This window comes from Condylura cristata, unplaced genomic scaffold, assembly GCF_000260355.1.
Source record: "Condylura cristata isolate star-nosed mole 26May11 unplaced genomic scaffold, ConCri1.0 scaffold00033, whole genome shotgun sequence".
Classification (NCBI taxonomy): Eukaryota; Metazoa; Chordata; class Mammalia; order Eulipotyphla; family Talpidae; genus Condylura; species Condylura cristata.
The window spans coordinates 3,136,266-3,156,418 of NW_004567134.1; the positions used below are offsets into that span (position 1 = coordinate 3,136,266).

Sequence of the window (20,153 nt, forward strand, 5' to 3'; positions counted from 1 at the left end):
AACTGAATGAGATATAAATACAAAATGCCAAAATGCCTAGTGCAGAGAAGGTACCCAACGAGAATAGGTTTCATCACCCCTACTTGCAAACACTGGAGAGTTCCACACCACAGAAGCCATCCCTAACAAGAAAATCAGTGTAATTATCAGGGTCACTATTTTAGAATTTAAATGTGGGTTAGGATTGGGTTCAAACTCATGGATTTGCTGTCATTTTATAGGTTTGCTGAAATTGAGAGAAATCAATTGGCACAGCAGAGAGGAAGAAATGGCTCTAGAAAACAAGTGTTCAGTTTCTGATTTAAAATGCCATTACTTACCCAGACCTCCATGAGGTCTTACCTGACCCCATTAAATCAGGTACTCCTCAGTCATCTTTAATCAGACCTTACTGTACATTTTTTTCTAACTTTGTATTGTTCATTCCCTGACCCTTGTATGAGACAGTAAGTTCTAGGTGCAACTTGTCTATCAAGTTCACTGTTGTAGCCTCAGTGCCTACATGAACTGAACCTCAGAAGGAGTTTGGTAAATATATGCTAAAGGATGTCTATAGTTGTCAGAAGAGACTTACACATGAAACCAGGGACTATCAGGCGACAGTAGGTACTTGAATGCCTGCGTGCTCTGCTATGCTGACTCTCTTACAAGGAGACTGCTGCTTCCCCCAGGAAGCAGTCTGACTTCTTCACCCACTGAATCTAGGCATGACCACCTAACTTGTTTGACCAATGGGACACTAGCAAATGTGATGCTAATCAAGAGGTCTGCATGTTGGTTCTCATCCTCCCCTACAAAAGAAACCAATCCACCACCATCTAAATGAGTCTTGGTGAGGCTAGTGGGCAAGTAGCAATGGGGGAAGAGGGTTCAGTCATAATGCCCAGGCCCTCACCATGTGAGTGAGCCATTCTCAGTCATCTGAACCAAGCCAACTCAGCTTTGACATGAAGACTACACAGAATTGTAACAAATAATTAAAGTCTATGATGCTAAATCAGCACACATTTGGGTCATTTGTTAAGCAGGAAAAGTGAAATGATGCAGACACTCATAGAATAAATTGCACAAACTTTTCCCTAGGAAGATGCCAGGTGTTTTTGGAAGTTTCACTGATAAGGAAATTGCTAATTTCTCTCATTTTGGCTGTGGTGGAAGTAGGTGCTGATTGTGAATGAAGAGGTGAAGAACAGCAGACGGGGAGAGTAGTCTTAAAGCTCCCAAGCCAAGGACCCCTGAGCAAGTGAACACTGATTCCTGTTGGCAGTGGGAACAGGAGCAGCAGTACCAGGTCAACAGTCTACCAAAAACAGCTGGTTGCCTACTTAGAGCCTGAGTTCTTTAGGCCATCAGCTTTTGAATGTTTGAAAAGGTAAGAAGGGACATATTCATCATGTATGATGGCAAAGGTCTGGAAACTATGATGCAAGGGCCAAACCTGTCTCACTGCTTGTTTTTGTAAATAAAGTTTTATTGGAACATAGCCAGGTCTATTCTTTTACATGTTGTCTATGGCTCCTTTTATGATATAGGGCATAGTTGAACAGTTTCAACAGAGATCATATAGCCCTCAAAATCTAAAATATTTACTAAGTGGCTCCTCACAGAAACCATTAGCCAACCCCACTCATAGAGGAGACTTCATGGAATGCTTGTTATGTTTCCTATGATATAAAGGAATGAGGATTGCTGCAAGAACATTCTGAGAAAGAATTATTAGAATTATTGTTACATCACTTTGGGCAAAAGTCATGGTAGTAAGTTAATAATAAACCAAAAAACAAAGATACATACAACTTATAGGCACTTTTTGACACATCGCACATTAACTCCTTGTATGCACACAATAATATCATGGTAATAAGTAGAGGAAGGTAGTATTATCTCCCTTTTCCTCATGAGAACAGAGATACAGAGAACTGTAGATGTTTGCACAAGCTCACAAAGCTGTCAAGTAGTTTCCAAGATTCAAATTCTTGTATTCTCACTCTACACTCCATACTCTTTGAAAGTCACAGTAACAGAAATACGAATTATGAGCAAAATTGTGCATAAAAGCCAGCTGTGAAGAATGAGACTGTTTCTTGGAGTTACTCTGAAATCAATGGTACTACTTTATATTTGTAAACCTTCTTGGTTAACCACACTACATGCTTTTGTGTACTCTTTGTTGCCTGCAAAAAAAAAAAAATAATAATAAAAAATAAAAAAAAATTCACTATTATGGAAACCCCCGAATCTGGTATCCCTATGATATAGCTAGTTCTGCTGTCATAGTGATGTGTGTCAACACAGTAGCGACTGGTCATTCCCAAAGGCGGACCATAACCTATTGCTGAAATCTGGAGGCTCAGACTGCCACCTGGTTTCTAAGAATACAAAAGATTCTCGTTTGCTAACAACAGTCAATAAGGTCACTTGGTCCGGACAGGAAGTCACTGTAGGCATTACTTCTTAAAAATACAAACCAGGTTCTTTTTGGATGTCCTACTTTAGAGCTGAGGCTCCCATACTAGTGACCTTTGATCTGCAGTCAAAAGATGAGTCAGTACTTATTGGTCAACCAGTACTCACGGGATATCTGCTGGTAAACCAAAATGTACTTACACAAAAACCTGGACCTGTCATAAAAAACCAAGTTAAATATATGGAGACGTTCAGAAGAGAAGTTGCTTCTTGATTCACTACCTTATTATCACAAGAGCAACATCCCTAATGGATAGTCTCCAGTAAGATTAACTTACAAACTCACAGAGCTTAAGTTGATATACCTTTTCTAGAGGATGTTTGGGCAACTTGTATCAATGATCTTAAAAGTGAACAAAAGTCATTGACCTAAATATTCTATTACTAATTTATTCTAAGGAAATTATCAGTTATTCCCAAAGACTACACATTAAGTTTATAATAAAAAATCATTAGGCACACACTATCATACAATGGGGTAAATCATTAAATTATGATATAGCCAAACTTACTTCATGTTACATCCATAAAAACTATGCTGTGGCCTAAATTTTGGTTATTGAAAGATTATTAAATTTAAAAGCAGGTTAAAACAAGTATACAACTAAATTCTATTTTTTTTTTAAAACAAAACCACACATATAAACTAAAAAAAAAAAATAGACTGAAAAATGGTATTTCTCCAATTACTGAATTATGACTGCTTTAATTTTCTATATTTTTATACAACAAATTGTGCATTATACTGGTAACTTAAAATAACAAAAATTGCATTTTTTGTTATATTTTCATACTTTTGACTAATACATTATACTTTTTACCTACTCATGATTTTTCAGTTCTATGAATTTTGTAACTATTTTCTCAGTAAGAAAAGTACTGGTCAATCTTTCTCAAAAACCAGGAAGAAAGACAGTCTACATTTTCAGAGGTCCACTGAAAAATTCTCAAAGTTGATAACTGGGTGGCAAGCTCCTCTGACCTTACGGGGCTAGTAGTTCTGTGAAAAAGACAGCTCATAACATGAGCCTTGACCATTTAGCTGAGTTGACCAAAGCTACTCGTATATGGGTTCTGTTTTTAGTTGGATTTTTCCTAAAGAGTCCTGAGTCCCAAATTAAAATAAGAGGCCAGGGAAATAGCTGACTAAGAATTGATTAAAATAGTTTGTACTGTATAGATTGTGAAACAGTTTAATATGTAGGGTTTGGATTCTGCCACAAGAAGAGACATGCTGGATTAATATCTGTTCCCTGGATGTAATGGGAGCAGGTAAAGCTAAGTTACAACATACCTCATTAAGATTTCTGAACATGAGGTGGTTGGAAAGTTTTCTGAAATAAAGTAGCTTCTTTTGATTTAATTTTCAAGTGAGCATTAGAAAATGATTTATTTATATATTGCACAACAAATGGAAAAAGTGAACTAGCATTCTGCTGAAGCCATCTTAAATCTCAGGATAAATTTCAGTAGGTTCAACTAGGGGTTACTAACAATAAAGCAAGAGTTAGATGGACAAATGTTTTGCTTTTCATTTGGCTGCCAGTTGGTCACTACTACCTTTCCTGGCCACTGTGTCTACAGGTACACAAAGAAAGAGCATTCCTTTAAATAACCAATAAAATCCCAGAGTCAGAAAGAGATTCCTAAGCCTTGAATTAATTTTCTCAAACTGGTCTTAAGTTAAACTTGTTTATTCAAATGATTTTAGAAGGAGAGACACAGAACTTCTTTGAAAGGATAAGCGACATTTATGCATCTATTCAGGCCCTATCTTCAAGCATCTACTGCAGACCAGACTGTGTGTGAGGTGCTGGCCAGCAGAGCTAGGCTCCACTTTGTGTTCACAGAGTGTGAGAGTGAATGCAAAAATGACCTGAAATTTCAAGAGGTTGGAGCATAAACTCAACTCCTTACTGAAAGGAGCCACAAAATCCCATTATAGGGGTGTGGATACATGACTGGCCACATGATTTCCTTTGGCCAAGAGAACACAGCAGAAGAGATAATGTGTCACTTGTGAGCTACACCTCTGGAGATTTTGGATACCCCATTCTCTTTTGGAACCCTGCCTCTGTGAATGAGCTGGGGTCAGCCTAGTGGGGATGAAACGCCTGAGAAAAAAGGACGGAGGCTTCCTAGTGACAGGAAGCATGCCCAGAAGCAAAGATGAGCTAGCCTAAAGTGACCAGAGATACACATGGAGCATAGCTAACACCAAAGGCGCCCTAGTAGGGCTTGGTCCAAGGAGTTAATCCATAGAATTGGAAACTAATTGAAGGGTTATTGTTTTAAGCCACCCAATTGACATACAATTGTTATAAAGACTGTCTAAGGGGCATAACAAGTGCTGAATATAAAATGCTATGGCATACCTGTAATATTATTCCAACATATTTTACAATTACCAAGCAAACAAGCAATTTAGATATACAAATAGCAGAGCTGAACCATCACCCAAAAAGAACCCTGTCCTATATATTTAGGACAGGGTTAGCTTAAGAAAGTCATAGTTCCTTTGAAAAATTTTCCATGGTTGAGTAGTATTTGTCTATGAAGTCATTCTGTTTCTTTACTTTCTTTTTTAAATAAGAAGCTCTTTCACTCAATTAAGCCTATTGGACTTGATAACAATTGTCTAACTTGATTCAAAGCAGCCATATCCTCTCTGACACATGTTCAAACTCCACTACTTTGTAGACTGGAATTTTAAATCCAGCTCGCTTGAATTTATGACACAGTAGCAAGTCCCTACAGGCTGAAAATCAAACTGTAATTCAAAGGGCACAGGGCTGAGGAAACAGCTAGAAGATAAATCCCAATTTCAACCTTGGATTCTCTGCAAGTTGATTCTGTGGATTGTCAGTCATACTTAAAAATAAAATAAAACTGCAAAGACATCAGACAGCATGTTTTAAAGAGAAACAGAATGATGCTTTTCAGGACTTCTTCAATGAGCTCTTGTTGCCTGAAAGAAACTGTTACATGGAGTATTTTAAGGGCCCTAGAACATTTGATCCCAATCAGTCACTTGGAGTTTCTGAATTTTAAACTAATGAGATATGAGTAAGAAGTGAAGACCACTGAATACCACCTAGGTGACCACACTGACTGGGGGTAACATTAACTAAGACCCGTTTCTGGGGTTGGACAGTCATCACAGAGGACACGTGACGCATGTGAGCACACTGGCCACAGGCGTGTGGATACTCACCTTACAGCCCTCGCAGGCGCTGACCCCATAGTGGTACCCTGATGATTTGTCCTGGCAGACGAAGCAGGGTTTGTACACTCGAGGGGGAGGCAATGGAGATGGAGGGCTCGGAACTAGTTCCTCAGAGCTAGTGCTCTGGGTTTCAATGGCTACAATGGAAAAGGGAGAAGAGAAAGACAAGAAAGAGAAAACACATGTCAGTTCATCTGCTTCCCACCAGTGCATTCTCCCCCCATTTGGCAGTAACAGTTGCTGGAGCAGCCACAGAAAAGTGTCATTGGAGGCACAACAGCAGGGACACTATGTTGGTATGGTGCACTACACTGGGCCCAGCGGGGACATGGTTTTTGATCACCATTTTAACCTCAAAAGAACAAAGTCAGAGAGTAGGGCCTTGTCAAGATCAAAAGGATGAGAGTCAGATCTCCATTCCACCAAGCTCAGGCTTCTCCTAGTTCCCTCCCCAACCACCACCCGGTCCAGCCCACGTTTCTACAACATACGGTGTCCCTGAAGTAACTTTTTGTTCTGCTGCTAACTTAACCAAAAGTAGATGTCCTTAAGACAAATGAAGAAAATGCCCAAAGCAGTCACTCAACATATATATATATATATATATATATATGTATGTATGTATATATAATGAGACCTCTAGCTTGCAGCCAGACTTCTCTCCTAATAACAGTATCAGTAAGACTTTTGTTCCTCAAAGCCTGCACTTAAGAGTATATTAAAAAATACAATACATACAATACAGACCCCAGTTCAGGCCCGTATTTCACCAAATTACAAGATGAACAAATGTACAATTAATTTTGAGAAGTACTGGGCTACACTAATGATGTAGAATAGCACAGAATTACACCATTTTCTACTCTAGATTTAAAATATACAATTTCCCACCTTGTTTTCTAACTACTCAATTCCATGGGGCATGGGAATTCATAGAATTTAAGACTTAAATAGTATCCCACTCCTTACTATCACATTTATGTTTAAAATCAAAGCAGGAGCAGGTCCTAGTCCCATCACAGGCAAGGTCACAAATTACAATGTTAATGGAGAAGCTATTAAGAAGTCATCAAATAATGTTCCAGGATCTTAGAATCTTCAATTTAATGTATAATTTGTAGTATATTTTCCTTGAAGATAATATTTTCAGTTGTTTCATTTCCTATAATCTCCAGACTAGAAATCCTACTGAACTGGATTATCCTGTAGCCACTCTTTGAATAAGGTAGGTCAACTCTACTTCCTATCCAGAAGAATCCATCTCTATCTCACAATTCTGCTATCACACCAGACTAGTAATATGCCTTGACTGCTCACATAAGTCCTTCTGTTTCCTACCCCATCCCGTGGTCTATTTTTTTTTTTTAAGATTTATTTATTTGTGCATACAGAACTGGGGTACAGGCCAGAGGCTTAGGGGCGGCGAGAGGCTTCACGAGAGACAGAGCGGAGAACAGAACAGGCAGATCGACAAAGTACACTGCTGAGGGGAGCAGCCGGCGGGTCAGGAGAGGTCTGCCACACCATGTGGTCACCTCCGGGGCAGGCGGGGATCGAACTCATGCGAAAGCGGCTTTAGATTCTCAGTGCTATGCTTTAACCCGCTGCGCCACCAGGGAGGGCCCCCGTGGTCTATTTTTTAAACACAGTCAGGTAACTGTTCAACGAGTTAAAGTCAACCATCTTGCCCTTCTAAAGCCTTCCCACAGTCAATGATATCAGACTCCTTACTGTCTGATATATAAGGCTTTTCATGATGTGTCCCATCAGTCACACCAATGATGACTGATTTTTTACCTCAAATGATTCTCCTCATTTATTGAGTTCTAAACCCTCAGTTTCTATTCCATTCTTTAGTAAGACAAGCTCTGATAACTTAAAGTTATAGCATATGCCCAACCTGGAAATTCTGACTTTCATATCAGGTTCCTTTCACCCTCTTAGATATTAAAGTAAGTATCACCTCCTCAGAAATGAGTTCTTTTAAAGAAAATGCCTCTTCCCACTTCTGGTCATCATATCCCATTACTTTCTTTTATTTCTTACATGTCTTAAGTTTATAAAAATCTGTGTACATTTTATATTCTATCTCTGCCAAGGCTGGGTTTCATGAAGCCAAGGAATTTACCTGCCTTCTTTATAACTGTGTTCCAGGCCTAGAAGAGGTTCTGGCACATAGTTGGTAAATAATCGATACAACTTTGTTGAATTAACACATGAACTTCTTCTTTTTCCTTATATTAACCACCAAGTGCCCTTCTAAGTTGCTAAATGATAAAATTAGAAACCAAGTAGCTTTCTTATACTCATTTGCTTCCTTAAAAAAAGTAATTATTCACCCCTTTGGAATAGAACCAGCTATAATTGTATAATTTTGTAATACAGAAAAATCTTGAAACAAACTCATCAGAGTAGTGCAGCTCTAGAAGATAAATCTATTAATCTTTACTGGTTAGAACTGAGGTATCTGGGACAAAGTCAGAACTTACGCTTGAGAGTTTGGCACCTTGTGGGAAGGCTGCATCTGAGATGCCACTAGAGCTTATTGGATCAGGATCATGCTGTAAATGCAAAAGCATGCCTCACTCAAAGTAAGAATCGTCGGCTTCTCTGAAAGCCCATGAGTAATCATGACATCAAGAAAACAATAGCCTTTTTAAAGTAAAAAATAATATATTGCACTTTGTTAAGGACCTAAGAAAATAAACACACAAGGATCAGTAGCAATCTTTTCACTGAGAGAAAGCCACTGGTGTCATCCTGGCATGCATCCTTCCACTTTTTTATGCAGAAAAAAAAGTTTTAGTTTGCTTGTTTACTAGAGTGGAATTATAATGTAGAGTCTGCTTGGGACTTTGTTTAGCTTATATCACGAGTTTATTTCCTTGTCAATAAATATTTTTCTTGCAAAAACTTTCCATTATGATGAGCATCTTTGTAGCTAATCTCTATTTCCTTAGAACAAGTTTTCAGTGATCCTCTGGAATCACTCTTTCAAAAGCTATGGTTATTTAAAAAAAAAAACAAAATTGAAAACAAACAAACAAAAAAAACTGTTAGTTTTAAATTCATGGTGAAAAGATGACTTCCAGAAAGGCTACAGCAATTTATACTGCCAATATCAACGTGAGCTAAACCCTCTCCTAGAAGCCTCCCCACTCAGCTTCCACTCAACCATTTCAACAATTCTGACAGAGTCCTGTCCTCACCGTTATAATCAATCCTGTGTTGTGCTCTCCACAGCAATAACACGTGGAGTGTGTGTTTTAATGTTCTACTCATTCTTGTAGAACAGCTAATCTGGCTTTGTCTAGGAAACTGTAAATAGAATGCTTTTCAGGCTGGATTCAGCTGTCAGAACTATGCTCTGAATTTCAAAAGTGGGTGGTGATTTCCATAAATATGCCATTTCGAATACATGCACTGCAGGGAGTTCAGCAAAGAAGCTTGGACAACTTATTTCCCAAGAAAAATGGGGCATCATATACAAAAATGGAGGTCTTCAAAATCCCAAAACTATTTCATAGACGTTGATTAACATCTTTTTCTATGGTTATACCACATTTCTAATGAATGAATGAATCTAGGGGGCTTTTCCTATACAGTTGGCTATGAACGAACCTGTTCTCTTGTGAGCAATCAATAGTAAGGCCTCTGGATTTTTATTTAAGGCTGTAGTAATTTCACCAGTACTTCTCTGAACTTCCTCATATTTATACAATGGTGCTTATGTGTGCAATGTCTTATTTCACATGCCAGGCACTGTGCTATATTCTATGGGCTGTGCATGGTAAGTTTGGTCTCACAGAGAGCAAGACAGTGATGAGAATATAACTGTCATTCTCTAACTTGGTTGTGCATTAGAACTACCTAAATATTTTAAAATATTTTAATGCCCACACTGTATGTAAAACCTACTGTGCCAAAATGTCTGTGAATGCAAACCAGGTAGCAGTATTTTTTGTTTGTTTGTTTTGTTCTGTTTTAAATCTCCCAGGTTGACCCAAATCACAGAAGTTTGGGGTATACTGTAGTGATTGAAAAGATTATATGCCTTAGTCAACCCAGGAGAAATCAAGGGAGACTTCTCAGAGGGGCCAACCAGGCTGTATTTTGAAGGATGAATTGATTCTCTCCTGGTTTGTAATTTGAATTCTATGAAGGTCATAAGAAAAACCCACACAAACCTAATTGCAAAGACTTATATAAGACAAGAAATCATCTTTGGAAAAATTTTCCCACTGGTAGAATATTTGACTCTTTCTACTTAAATATTCCTTCAAAATTGATAGCCTACAATCCTGTCCTTTCTGTGTGTGGCCTATAACACCAAGAACAATGCAAACCAAAAAAAGGGTAAGAAAATCTCAATGGTATAGTCAGATTGCCAAAGCTAGCCTTAAGCAAACCACGATAAGCTCTAGCATTATAAGGATATGATAGCAATAGAGAAGCAGATTCCTACCTTAATGTAACTTTGGCAAAGTTTGTTAGTGATCCTTTCCCATTTTTGTATCCCAATGAGAGACAAGGGAGAGATACAGCCTATGGCTCCCATTTCACAAGTCATTTTGGTATTTAAGGTAGTTACAGAGCGTTTGGCCATTGATCTGTTCACTGTCATCCTGCTTAAATCAATAATCTATTAGTGTCTTTAAATTAGAGCTAGATTCATCAAATGCCCTTGAGAGACCTCAAACATTTTGTCCCTTTTTCCAGGCTAGCACAATCAGTCTATGGAATGATAAAATTTTTGTTAGAAAACTCTGCAGGCTCAGCAGACAACGCATCCTGTATTAGCTCATTCAGCGATCTCAGGCAGGCCAAAAAAAGCGGTTTTTAGACTTCCCAGGGGAAAAAGAGGCTGTGTCATTCAATAAAACAACTGCACTCAAGCTATCCTGATGTGATTTCAGTTTGGGGAAGCAGTCTTTGAGGACTAATTCGGATCTGCTGTTTGCCTCCTGCTTTTATTTATTGCCTTGCTTACTTATTGATTTATTCTGTTCTGTTTGATGATTACATCCCCAACAAGCAGCAGCCTCCACTGTGGCATCCAAATCGCTAGCCAGATGGGCTGCCTTGCTTGGTCAGGGAATGGCCATGTCAGAGGAACTTCTGCTCCTCGGGTGAGATGGATGCTTGGCTTCCTGGGTCCTTGCCCAGAGCAAAGTCAGCACCCAAGGTGCTGAGAGGGCTTCTTTGGGTTGCATACATGCAAAATGAGATGGAGAGCAGAACCAAATCTGCATGAACAGAAACTTCTAGCCTTTTATAAAAAGCCCTCAGTTTAGAGATGGCTGCCACTGAGGGAAACAAATCTAGTGTCACCTTCCTCATAGAAAGTTCATTACAAGTATTACGGTCTTTAAACCAATGCTCTTCAAAATGGGATCCAGAGCAGCACCCAGCAGAATTCCTGGGGTAAGGCAAGGAGGTAGGCATTGCTTTCAACTAGTGACATCCAGATTATAGTAAAGGACTATTTCTTTTTGTTTTTTCCTCATAATTTAATAATATTCAATAATATAGCTACAGATATATAGCTAGGAATTCATTTTTGTAAAACTGTATGTACTTTTCCTAATATATCTTATACATGTAATATATATGGGCACTGGTCTGCAATTAGCATTTTTTTAAAAAGATTTATTTATTTATGCTTACAGAACTGGTTTGTACAGGCCAGAGGTGCAGGGGCAGTGAGAGGATTCACCAGAGACAGAGCGGGGAACAGAACAGGCCAACTGATGAAGTACACTGCTGAGGAGAGCAGCCGGCTGGTCAGGAGAGGTCTGCCACGCCATGTGGGTCACCTCCCCGGCAGGGGGCAGGGGATGGAACTCATATGGAAGTGGCTTTAACTTCTTAGTGCTGTGCTTTAACCCTCTGTGCCACCAGGGAGAGCCAGCAATTAGCACTTTGAGATGCACTACCCTCAAGGACTTCAAAACTCAGAGGGTGTTTGCAGACAAAACAAAAACAAACTGAAGGAAAGCTCCACTGACTGAGATGGTGCAAAAGTAGAATACCAGGGACAAAGCTTTCTTACACACTGGCCTCTACCACCCCACTGGCCCCTCCAACCCACTCCCTCCAAAAAAGAGAATGCTGTAGCCTCTTAAGAGGAATGGGCACTTACAAACCTAACTCACCTGAGAAAACACAGTATAAATGTCCTTGTTGTTATAACACACCTGAGTGTCATTTAAACACATAGCAAGTCTCCAACAAAAGCTCCCTTCACAATTCCTAACATGCCTGGCATTTTTCTAAAGGTTAGATGAAGTAGCAGATAACATTTTTAAGAGAGACCCCAGCACACTACTTTTTTTCTTTGTGAGAAATAATTTACTGTTAGCTAAACCATGTTGACAGATTTCAGGATTTTATGTTGGGCAAGATTAGAGGCAGGCGGGCACCGTGCATTCTGAAGGCTCTGCCTTTTACTAAACCTTCCATGATTAAGACAGTATTTTAATGCACTCTCCGGGCAGCTGAGCCTTAAAAGAAAAAGGAGTTGTAAAGCAAAAGGCATTTCCTGCATGGCCTCAGGGGAATTTTGAGTCCAGAGCTCCTACCCGGTGGGAGGGAGTAATTTCAGCTAATTAAGGGAGAGAACAGCAAAGTGTTGCATTTGGTCAAAACATTCAGTTGGGCTTCATTTTTGTTGGCACCAAAGACAGCCGGTCTGGATTTCCCCCCCCCCCCCTTTTTTCTGTGGATTCACGGCAGGATTGCAAGGCCCACAGCTCACATACATTAGGGAGAAAGTCAAAGGAAACGCCAAAGTTCAACTAAAGTACAAGTAATTAGAACCAGATTCGCTGCTACGTCCATGTGCGCATGCGTGTGTGAGCGCGTGCGTTCGTGTGTGTGTGCGTGTGTGTGCGCGCGCGAGTGAGCGAGGACATTTCATTAAAATATAATTTACATGCTTCCAAACTTGAGGGGTCTGGGGAGAAATCCGTTCTGCCTGTCACTCGTTTAATTTTCCTGTTGCCTCTTCGAGGGAGATCTGCTTTTAATCTTTCAGGAGAAGCGGTCTGCTTCCACACACAGGGGTTTTGCAAATCTATGAATCGCATTCTGAAATTAAGTAATTGCCAAACAAGAAACTGCTCTGAAATGGTCTTGCCTCACTCGGTTGCTGGCTTTGTTATTATAAGCAGCTCCAAGATTAGTCCCGGGTTTGGAGCAGGCGAGGAAGGGAAGGAGGGGGTGGGGAGAGAAGGAAAACATCTTCGAGGCGAAAGGCGCGGCGCGCGGGGCTTTGGCAGTCTTGACTCAGTAACCTGCCCGTGACCCTGAAGGAGTGTGTGTTTGCCCGGGTCACCCGGGATCCTGGCCGAGGGCTGGAGCTGGGTTATGAGAATCCCTGCTATTCTGACCACACATGCAACAGGTGCTGAACACAGGCAAGGGACAAAAGCCGCGACTGGGGAAAGACTTTGATTTTCTAGCCCTTAAAAAGAAAGGCTTGCTTTTCAAAGTGTGGTCTGGGAAGGCGACAGCATCACCTGGGAGCTTATTAAAATGCAGACTCTGTTCTGTTCAAGAAAGGCCAATCAGAATAGACATTTTAACCAGATCCCTAGATAATTCCTATACACATTAACAACCTTTGAGACACCCTGACATAAAAATGCCTTGCTATTGTCCTAACCTCCCCCAGAACCACAAAGTTTGCTGAGTCAATTTGGCGTGGGAACTGTCAGCTTTCCCTTTGCACAGATCCTTACTAAACACTCCACCTTGTTAAGTACTTAATACATTAAGATCTCAGACTGTGTGTGTTATGCTCACTAGAAGCCAGAGCCTGCCTTCTCTCCCATGGAATTCTGGCAGTGGATTTTAGTTGGCAGCAGGTTCAAAGTTGCACCGGAAGACACTGAACTAATACCATCTACTATTTACTGAGCACTTACTATGGTGGTAGAGCAAGGGTGGAGGCGGGAGGGAGTTGTGCTAAGTTTGATAATAATTCCTTTACTTCTCCCCAAAACTCCTGGTCCCCAGAACTCTATCTTAGAATTTGGAGATTTAAAAACATACCACCATTCTCACATCCTTTTTTGTATCTTACTAAAAAAAATTACTCATACATACAGACCTGGAGTACAGGCCAGAGGTACAGAGGCAGTGAGAGGCTTCACCAGAGACAGAGTGGGGAGCAGAACAGGCAGATCGACAAAGTACACTGCTGAGGGAAGCATCAGGCAGGTCAGGAGAGGTCTGCCGTGCCATGTGGGTCACCTCCAGAGGCTGGTGATCAAAGTCCCACTGAAGTGGCTCACTTACAGTGCTGTGCTTTAAACCTGGTGTGCCACCAAGGAGGGCCCCTTCAAAATTTCAAATGACTTAATGTGTATTGCTACAACGTCACTGAAACCCACAGTCAATGAACTAGTTTTCTATCCCTTTTTTTCATTCATTTGCTTTGCTAGAAATATTATCGTGTGTGGTCTGGCTAGGTGGATTGACTCAGATTTGAGAAATGCAGAATTGCATGCCTCCCCTTTAATTTATGGTTATAAATTTCTAAATGCTGACTTGATTCAGGACCCAGTTAAATTTGACAAGATAGTATGGGCCTCAAAAAGAGTCAGAGCGAAGCTCAGGATCCACTCATCATTCTGTAGTGTAGCTGCACCTGTCTGGGCTTCCGGCCAGCAGCACGAATTATTCCTGGGACTCACTTTTACCATGGGAAGCACTGTCACATTTTCATAAGGGATCATGACATATTCAACACCTACATTTCATTTTTATAATATGCTTTCCTGCTTCAAGGAGCATAGTCAAAAATTATCTCATAGGTTGTTTTGGTGACACTTTTAACAGACAATGCTTTATATCACTATTTTCTATTAGAACACACTAAGTATATGACAGGGTTCAAATAAATTCTCCCTTAAAATTACTTCCCAGGTCAACCTATCTAACCATTTATTATTAGGGATCTGAAGTCAGAGGCACCAGAAGTGGGACTGCATTAACTGAACAAATGCTGGAGCAGGTCTCAGGAGCAGTGTGTCATGAAACTAATTGCATACAATATCAAGGTTCCCCTGAAGAGTTTATCTTAACACCCAATGATTCAGTTCCATATCCAATCAGGATTCCCATAATTTAAAAAATGCAATTATTGCCCAAATAAATGGCATTCTATTATCTGTTCGAGTTTCCTGCACACAAGTGGATTAAAACAAGAGCATTAAGATGTATTATCATCTCAGGTACAAAGTTCTTGGCTTACATTCTATAAATACATATTTGGAAACCATGTTGGTGCCTGCCTTGCAGAAAAATAATAAGGGCATGTTTGGGGAACATGGTGAAATTATGCTATGTCACATGGTGGGGTCCTTGCCACTCCTCTGAGATCTGAGAAAACATTATATTATTAATAGCTAACATTTATGGAGGATGTACTATGGGTTAGCTGCTACCCCATTCTAAACATTTTATGTGGTTAAATTAATTTGATCCCCATAATGATCCTATGATTAACTTGTCTTAATATTTATTTTTCATAGCAAGACACAAAGACACAGTGAGTGGTTAAGTAACCTGCTTCCAGCCAGAAAGCTGGGAACCAGTGAGCCAGGGTTTGAATTCACAAGAGTTTCAGCTGGGTTCTGGGAATGGGTGTGGCCCAGGTGCTTCAGGACATCTCTCTGACACCTTAGAACTTCCCGACAGGAAGTTTTACAAAGCATAAACCATGTCTAAGACACACTCATGTAAGCACATACCCAGTCATCTCATCACAAGAACCCAAAGCAAAAGTGGAAAACTTAAAAAAAAAAAAAAAGCTAATGGATTGAAATAATGGTCCCATTTTTTCCAGTCAGAACAGTAAAGTAGGAAAGTCCCTACCAACTCACATATTAGAAGGAGCGGGTGTGTGCACAAGCGCATGCATGCAAACACACACACACACCCTTCTACATCTTCCCTGCCGAGAAACCAACCCCCGTCAGGCAGAATGGCAGCCACTAAAAGCAAGTTCCAAAGGCCTTTGGCAGTGGTCCAAGGGTGACTGACTAGACATGGTCAGAAGCAGCAACTCAAGCCAAATGAGGATTGCAACACTGTCAGCTTTGGGGCTCTGTGGAGAGTGGGGGCACACTCTGGGCCCCCACCCTTCAGCCGGTTCTTGCTCTCTGCCAGTGTGCCATATACTCTCCCTTAACCATAGTTTATATGGTGTAAGAATGAAACCAACACCCAGAATCCCAAATGTGAGCATAGCTCTTCTGCTATTACTGTAGATTTGGAATGTGCCAGATGAAGAACTGAATTATTCTGCTCCCAAGAGAACCAGGTGGGAGGAGGGACCAGAAGGTGAAAGATAGTGACCCTTCTCCCAAGTAACTAACCAAGATTGTTAGTGCTGGATATGAGCATAACACAGCAGATGAAAAGAATTCATCTGGTGATATTTTAGTTAAAAATATTCTTAGGTTTCTTCTATATGCAATTATTCAAGTTATAAAAAGGTTATAAGCTTATTGGTTGAATTTTCATATCTGATTTCTCAATATTTCTTGATGTGAGAAGGATGTGGGTTTCAAGGAACTTTAGTTTCAGTTCTTAAAGAAACTGCTTCGGAAAACTTGAAAATATAATTCAAAGACATTTTTACCCATCTTCCAACTGTGATCAGGTCCCTACCCTTGAGATGATCCCTCCTCCTTCATGGAACTTTCCATCTTTCCAGACAGGTTGAGACATTTAGTTGGAAGCATGAACTTTGGAGCCAGACTATTTGCCACTTACTGGTTGTGTGTCTTTGATCATGTCACTTAACTTCTCTGAGCTTCAGTTTCTCCTTGCAGGAAATGATAGCACATACCTTACTGGATCATTGTGAGCAAACAATGACAAATCATTACAAAACACAATCCCTGACACATAGTGGAGTTTCACCAGGCACAGTTGTCACCAACACTGTAGAAAAGATCACAACTGTGCTGTTGAACATCAGCTCTGTGTTCCCTTTCATCTCCTCCTACACATCAGTCACACATCTTGATTGGTTGATCTTCACTTCCATTTTCTTTCTTGAAATCCTTGACCCCGATTCTTAGGGAGGTTATCTTCAAGCGAATATGAGTAAAGCAAGCTGTATTTGAGCTGCTTCATTCCTCTCTCTTTGCACCATCCTTTTCTTCCCAGACTTTCTGGCAGTAGTCCTTTCCTGGGTTTTCCTGGCCTAGGCCCCATCCATGTGCCTACAACCCTCAGAAACCACCTCTTCAGACACCTTTTTGCCACAATGATCTTTCATTTGAGAGCCTTCCATCACTGCTCAGACCCAAAGTTCTGAATCTTTGCAAGGACAAAGTACAGCTGGTAACATCCAACTGCTGACAAATATTTATTGAGCACATGATAGGCCAGACACTTTGCTAACTGCTGGCTTACAAAGAAGCTAGGAGACTAGGAGACACTGTTCTTGGCCCACATAACTGCTAAAAGCACCAGATGAATAGCGACATCAGAAAAAGTAAGCATGTAGAGGCCTGCCACCACATCTTCATCACCAGCAAAGACCAAGACTTCAACTGCTTTGCCTTTAAGTTCTCAGTGCTTACAAGACTGTCCTGTACAGGGCAGGGGCTCAACAAACTTGCTGGATGAAAAAGTCAAAGTGTTACATTTGCATAAAATCTTTATATGCAATAGCAACTACATGAGGAGATTTCAGCCCATTCAGCAGAATCTGAAGACAAGCACACAAGCTGTGGGGCTGGATGGTATGAGGTGTATTTTCACTACCCTGATTGCTCCCTGGAGATATAATGTGAAGAAAAGTAGGGACTGTGATCATTATCAGTCATTTAATCTCCACTATTCCTAGGAGGAAACTGAAGTTTAGAAATGTTAATTGACTTGATTAAGGTCACACATACTTAGGGAAAGGCTGGGTCTAGAATGGGTTGATTATAAAAAAGAAGTGAATCAATCATTTATATTCTAGGTCAGTTTTGTTTTTTTGTTTCTTCTTTTTAATTAAAAAAAATTTTTAAAAGATTTATTATGCATACAGAACTGGGGTGCAGGCCAGAGGTGCAGAGGCCATGAAAGGATTCACCAGAGGCAAAGTGAAGAGCAGAACAGGCAGATCAAAGAAGTACAATGCTGAGGGGGGCAGCGGGTGAGACAGGAGAGGTCTGTTGTGCTATGTGGTCACCTCTGGGGCAGGGATAGAACTCACACTGAAGCAGCTGTGGCTTGCTTGCAGTGCTGCGCTTAACCCGCTGCGCCACCAGGGAGGGCCTCTTCTTTTTTTTTAATGTTTTAAAACAAGCTTTTTCTAGAGAGGGCCACAGAGTAAATACTTCAGGCTTTGTGGGCCATGGACTCTCTCACAGTCACTCATCTCTGCTGTGGTGGATGGACATAAATGAACAGGTGGCATGTTCCAGCAAAACTGAACTAGCAAACACAGGCTCAGGTGAGATCTGGCTTAGTTTTCTGATCCCTGCTTTAAGATAAAGGAAATTAAAACTACTATTCTTTCTTTTGATAACTGCACATTACTATAAAAGCCATGCTTTGCTTCCAAAATAAAGACCCAGCATGACAGCCAGATGTCAAAGAGGTGTGGTAAATATTTTTTTTTTTAAAGATTTATTTATTTGTGCATACAGAGCTGGGGTACAGGCCAGAGGCTTAGGGGCGGCGAGAGGCTTCATGAGACACAGAGCGGGCAACAGAACAGGCAGATTGACGAAGTACATTGCTGAGGGGAGCAGCGGGCAGGTCAGGAGAGGTCTGCCACGCCATGTGGTCACCTCCGGGGCAGGTGGGGATCGAACTCATGCAGAAGCAGCTTTAGATTCTCAGTGCTGTGCTTTAACCCGCTGCGCCACCAGGGAGGGCCCAGGGGTGGGAAATATTTTAAGGGTGCTAACATTATGGAGTATATAGTGTATTTATATACACCATAAATGTGTAAAGTCTGCACATTTCCTTTAGAACTAACCTCATGTATACATTTTTATTAGTTAGGGAGGTCAATATGACTATCATAAATACATTTTAAAATTCCTTCCTACATATTCTGTCTGTAGGGATTATTTATCATGCCTTATTCTCTGGCCTAGAGCCAGAAAGAATATGGGAGTTTTAATACCTTTAATCCATTACAGGGATTTTTCCCCCCAAACTCTGGAAGACAAAATAAAATGCACTCTCATGGTCATGTATGCAATAAACCTGATATGCCACTTAATATTTCATGTCCCATTTTATCATTCAGTTGTGATGACTTCCAGCTTTCAATGTGCAAAATGACACAATTTCAGTCATCTTTTTGCCCTATATTTTTGGTGGTTGTTTAGAGAATACCCGACAGTGCATCAACAATAAATCTCACTGCGGTCTTGCAGGGGTAATCATTCTCACCACCCCCCTCCCCCCCCCCCCCCCCCCACATTCTGAAGAAGTACTGAAAACGAAAAGTCCTCCACATCCCAACAAAATCATTGACCTACACCACCTAATTTATGGCAAAATGAATTGGTTGGATCTATTTTTAGGCCATATTACTTTGTTTTGAAAAAGAGGTATGCATTTATTTCTATCCTCAGTTAGGATGGTAGCTGCTCTCCAAAGCAGGCCTGTTCAGTGAGGCACCTCCAAGAATCCTCACACTATGTAAGGCCTGCTCCCTTGAACCTAAGCTGTTATGGAGATTTCTTTTGATCAACAGAATATGGCAAAAGTAATGGTACATTACAAATGAAGCTAGATAGCAAGAGACCACGCAGTTCCTTGGAATGCTTATTCCAGGGGCTAAGATGAAAAGAGCCCTGAGCCCGAATACTGCAAAGAAGCCAATGTCGCATGAGGAAGCCACCAAAGACAGCAAGACACTCAGCCATCTCCAGTTATTTCAACAATCACACTTGAGGAACTAGAAATGCAAACAGTGGTGACATCTTGAACATCACATTTAATCAAGTTGTTAGGTGAGTCCAGCACCAGCACCACCTGATGGTAACCACATAAAAGACACCCAAGTGAGATAGAACTTTGAATGTTAATAATAAATGGCATTCTAAGCCACAGATCTAGCAACAGATAACTGAATTCTACAGTTATTCTGAACTGAAGGTTACTGTGGAGCAGAGGAGAACTGTGGTCAGAGACGACCTCAACTCTTCTGGAATGCAGTAGATGGTAATTTGACATCACATGCTTTGTCCAAGCTTTGCATGCATTCCTGCAAGTAACAAGAGCAGTGGAATAATTTCATCTAAAAATAATGAAGAAATTCTGGGTAAAGAGAAGATAATTGTTTTTGTTCAGCTATGAATTCTAAGACTGTAAAGACTAAAATATCATAGAATAAGGCTTTTTAAAAAGATTGACTGTAATGCAATGGGTCTTTTTTTCTTCAAATTGCTCATAAATGCACTCGGATCCACCTGAGCCCACATGTGAA

General features: G+C 40.5%; 1 protein-coding gene across 1 annotated transcript in view; it reads right to left on the minus strand.

The window, feature by feature from the left end:
* RARB (retinoic acid receptor, beta) overlaps positions 1 to 20,153 on the minus strand; it is a 139,121-nt gene that overhangs the window by 105,864 nt on the left and 13,104 nt on the right. The window contains exon 2 of the mRNA XM_004692275.2: positions 5,681 to 5,829. Coding sequence (XP_004692332.1) covers positions 5,681 to 5,829 — 149 coding nt within the window. The remainder of the gene's footprint in view (positions 1 to 5,680; positions 5,830 to 20,153) is intronic.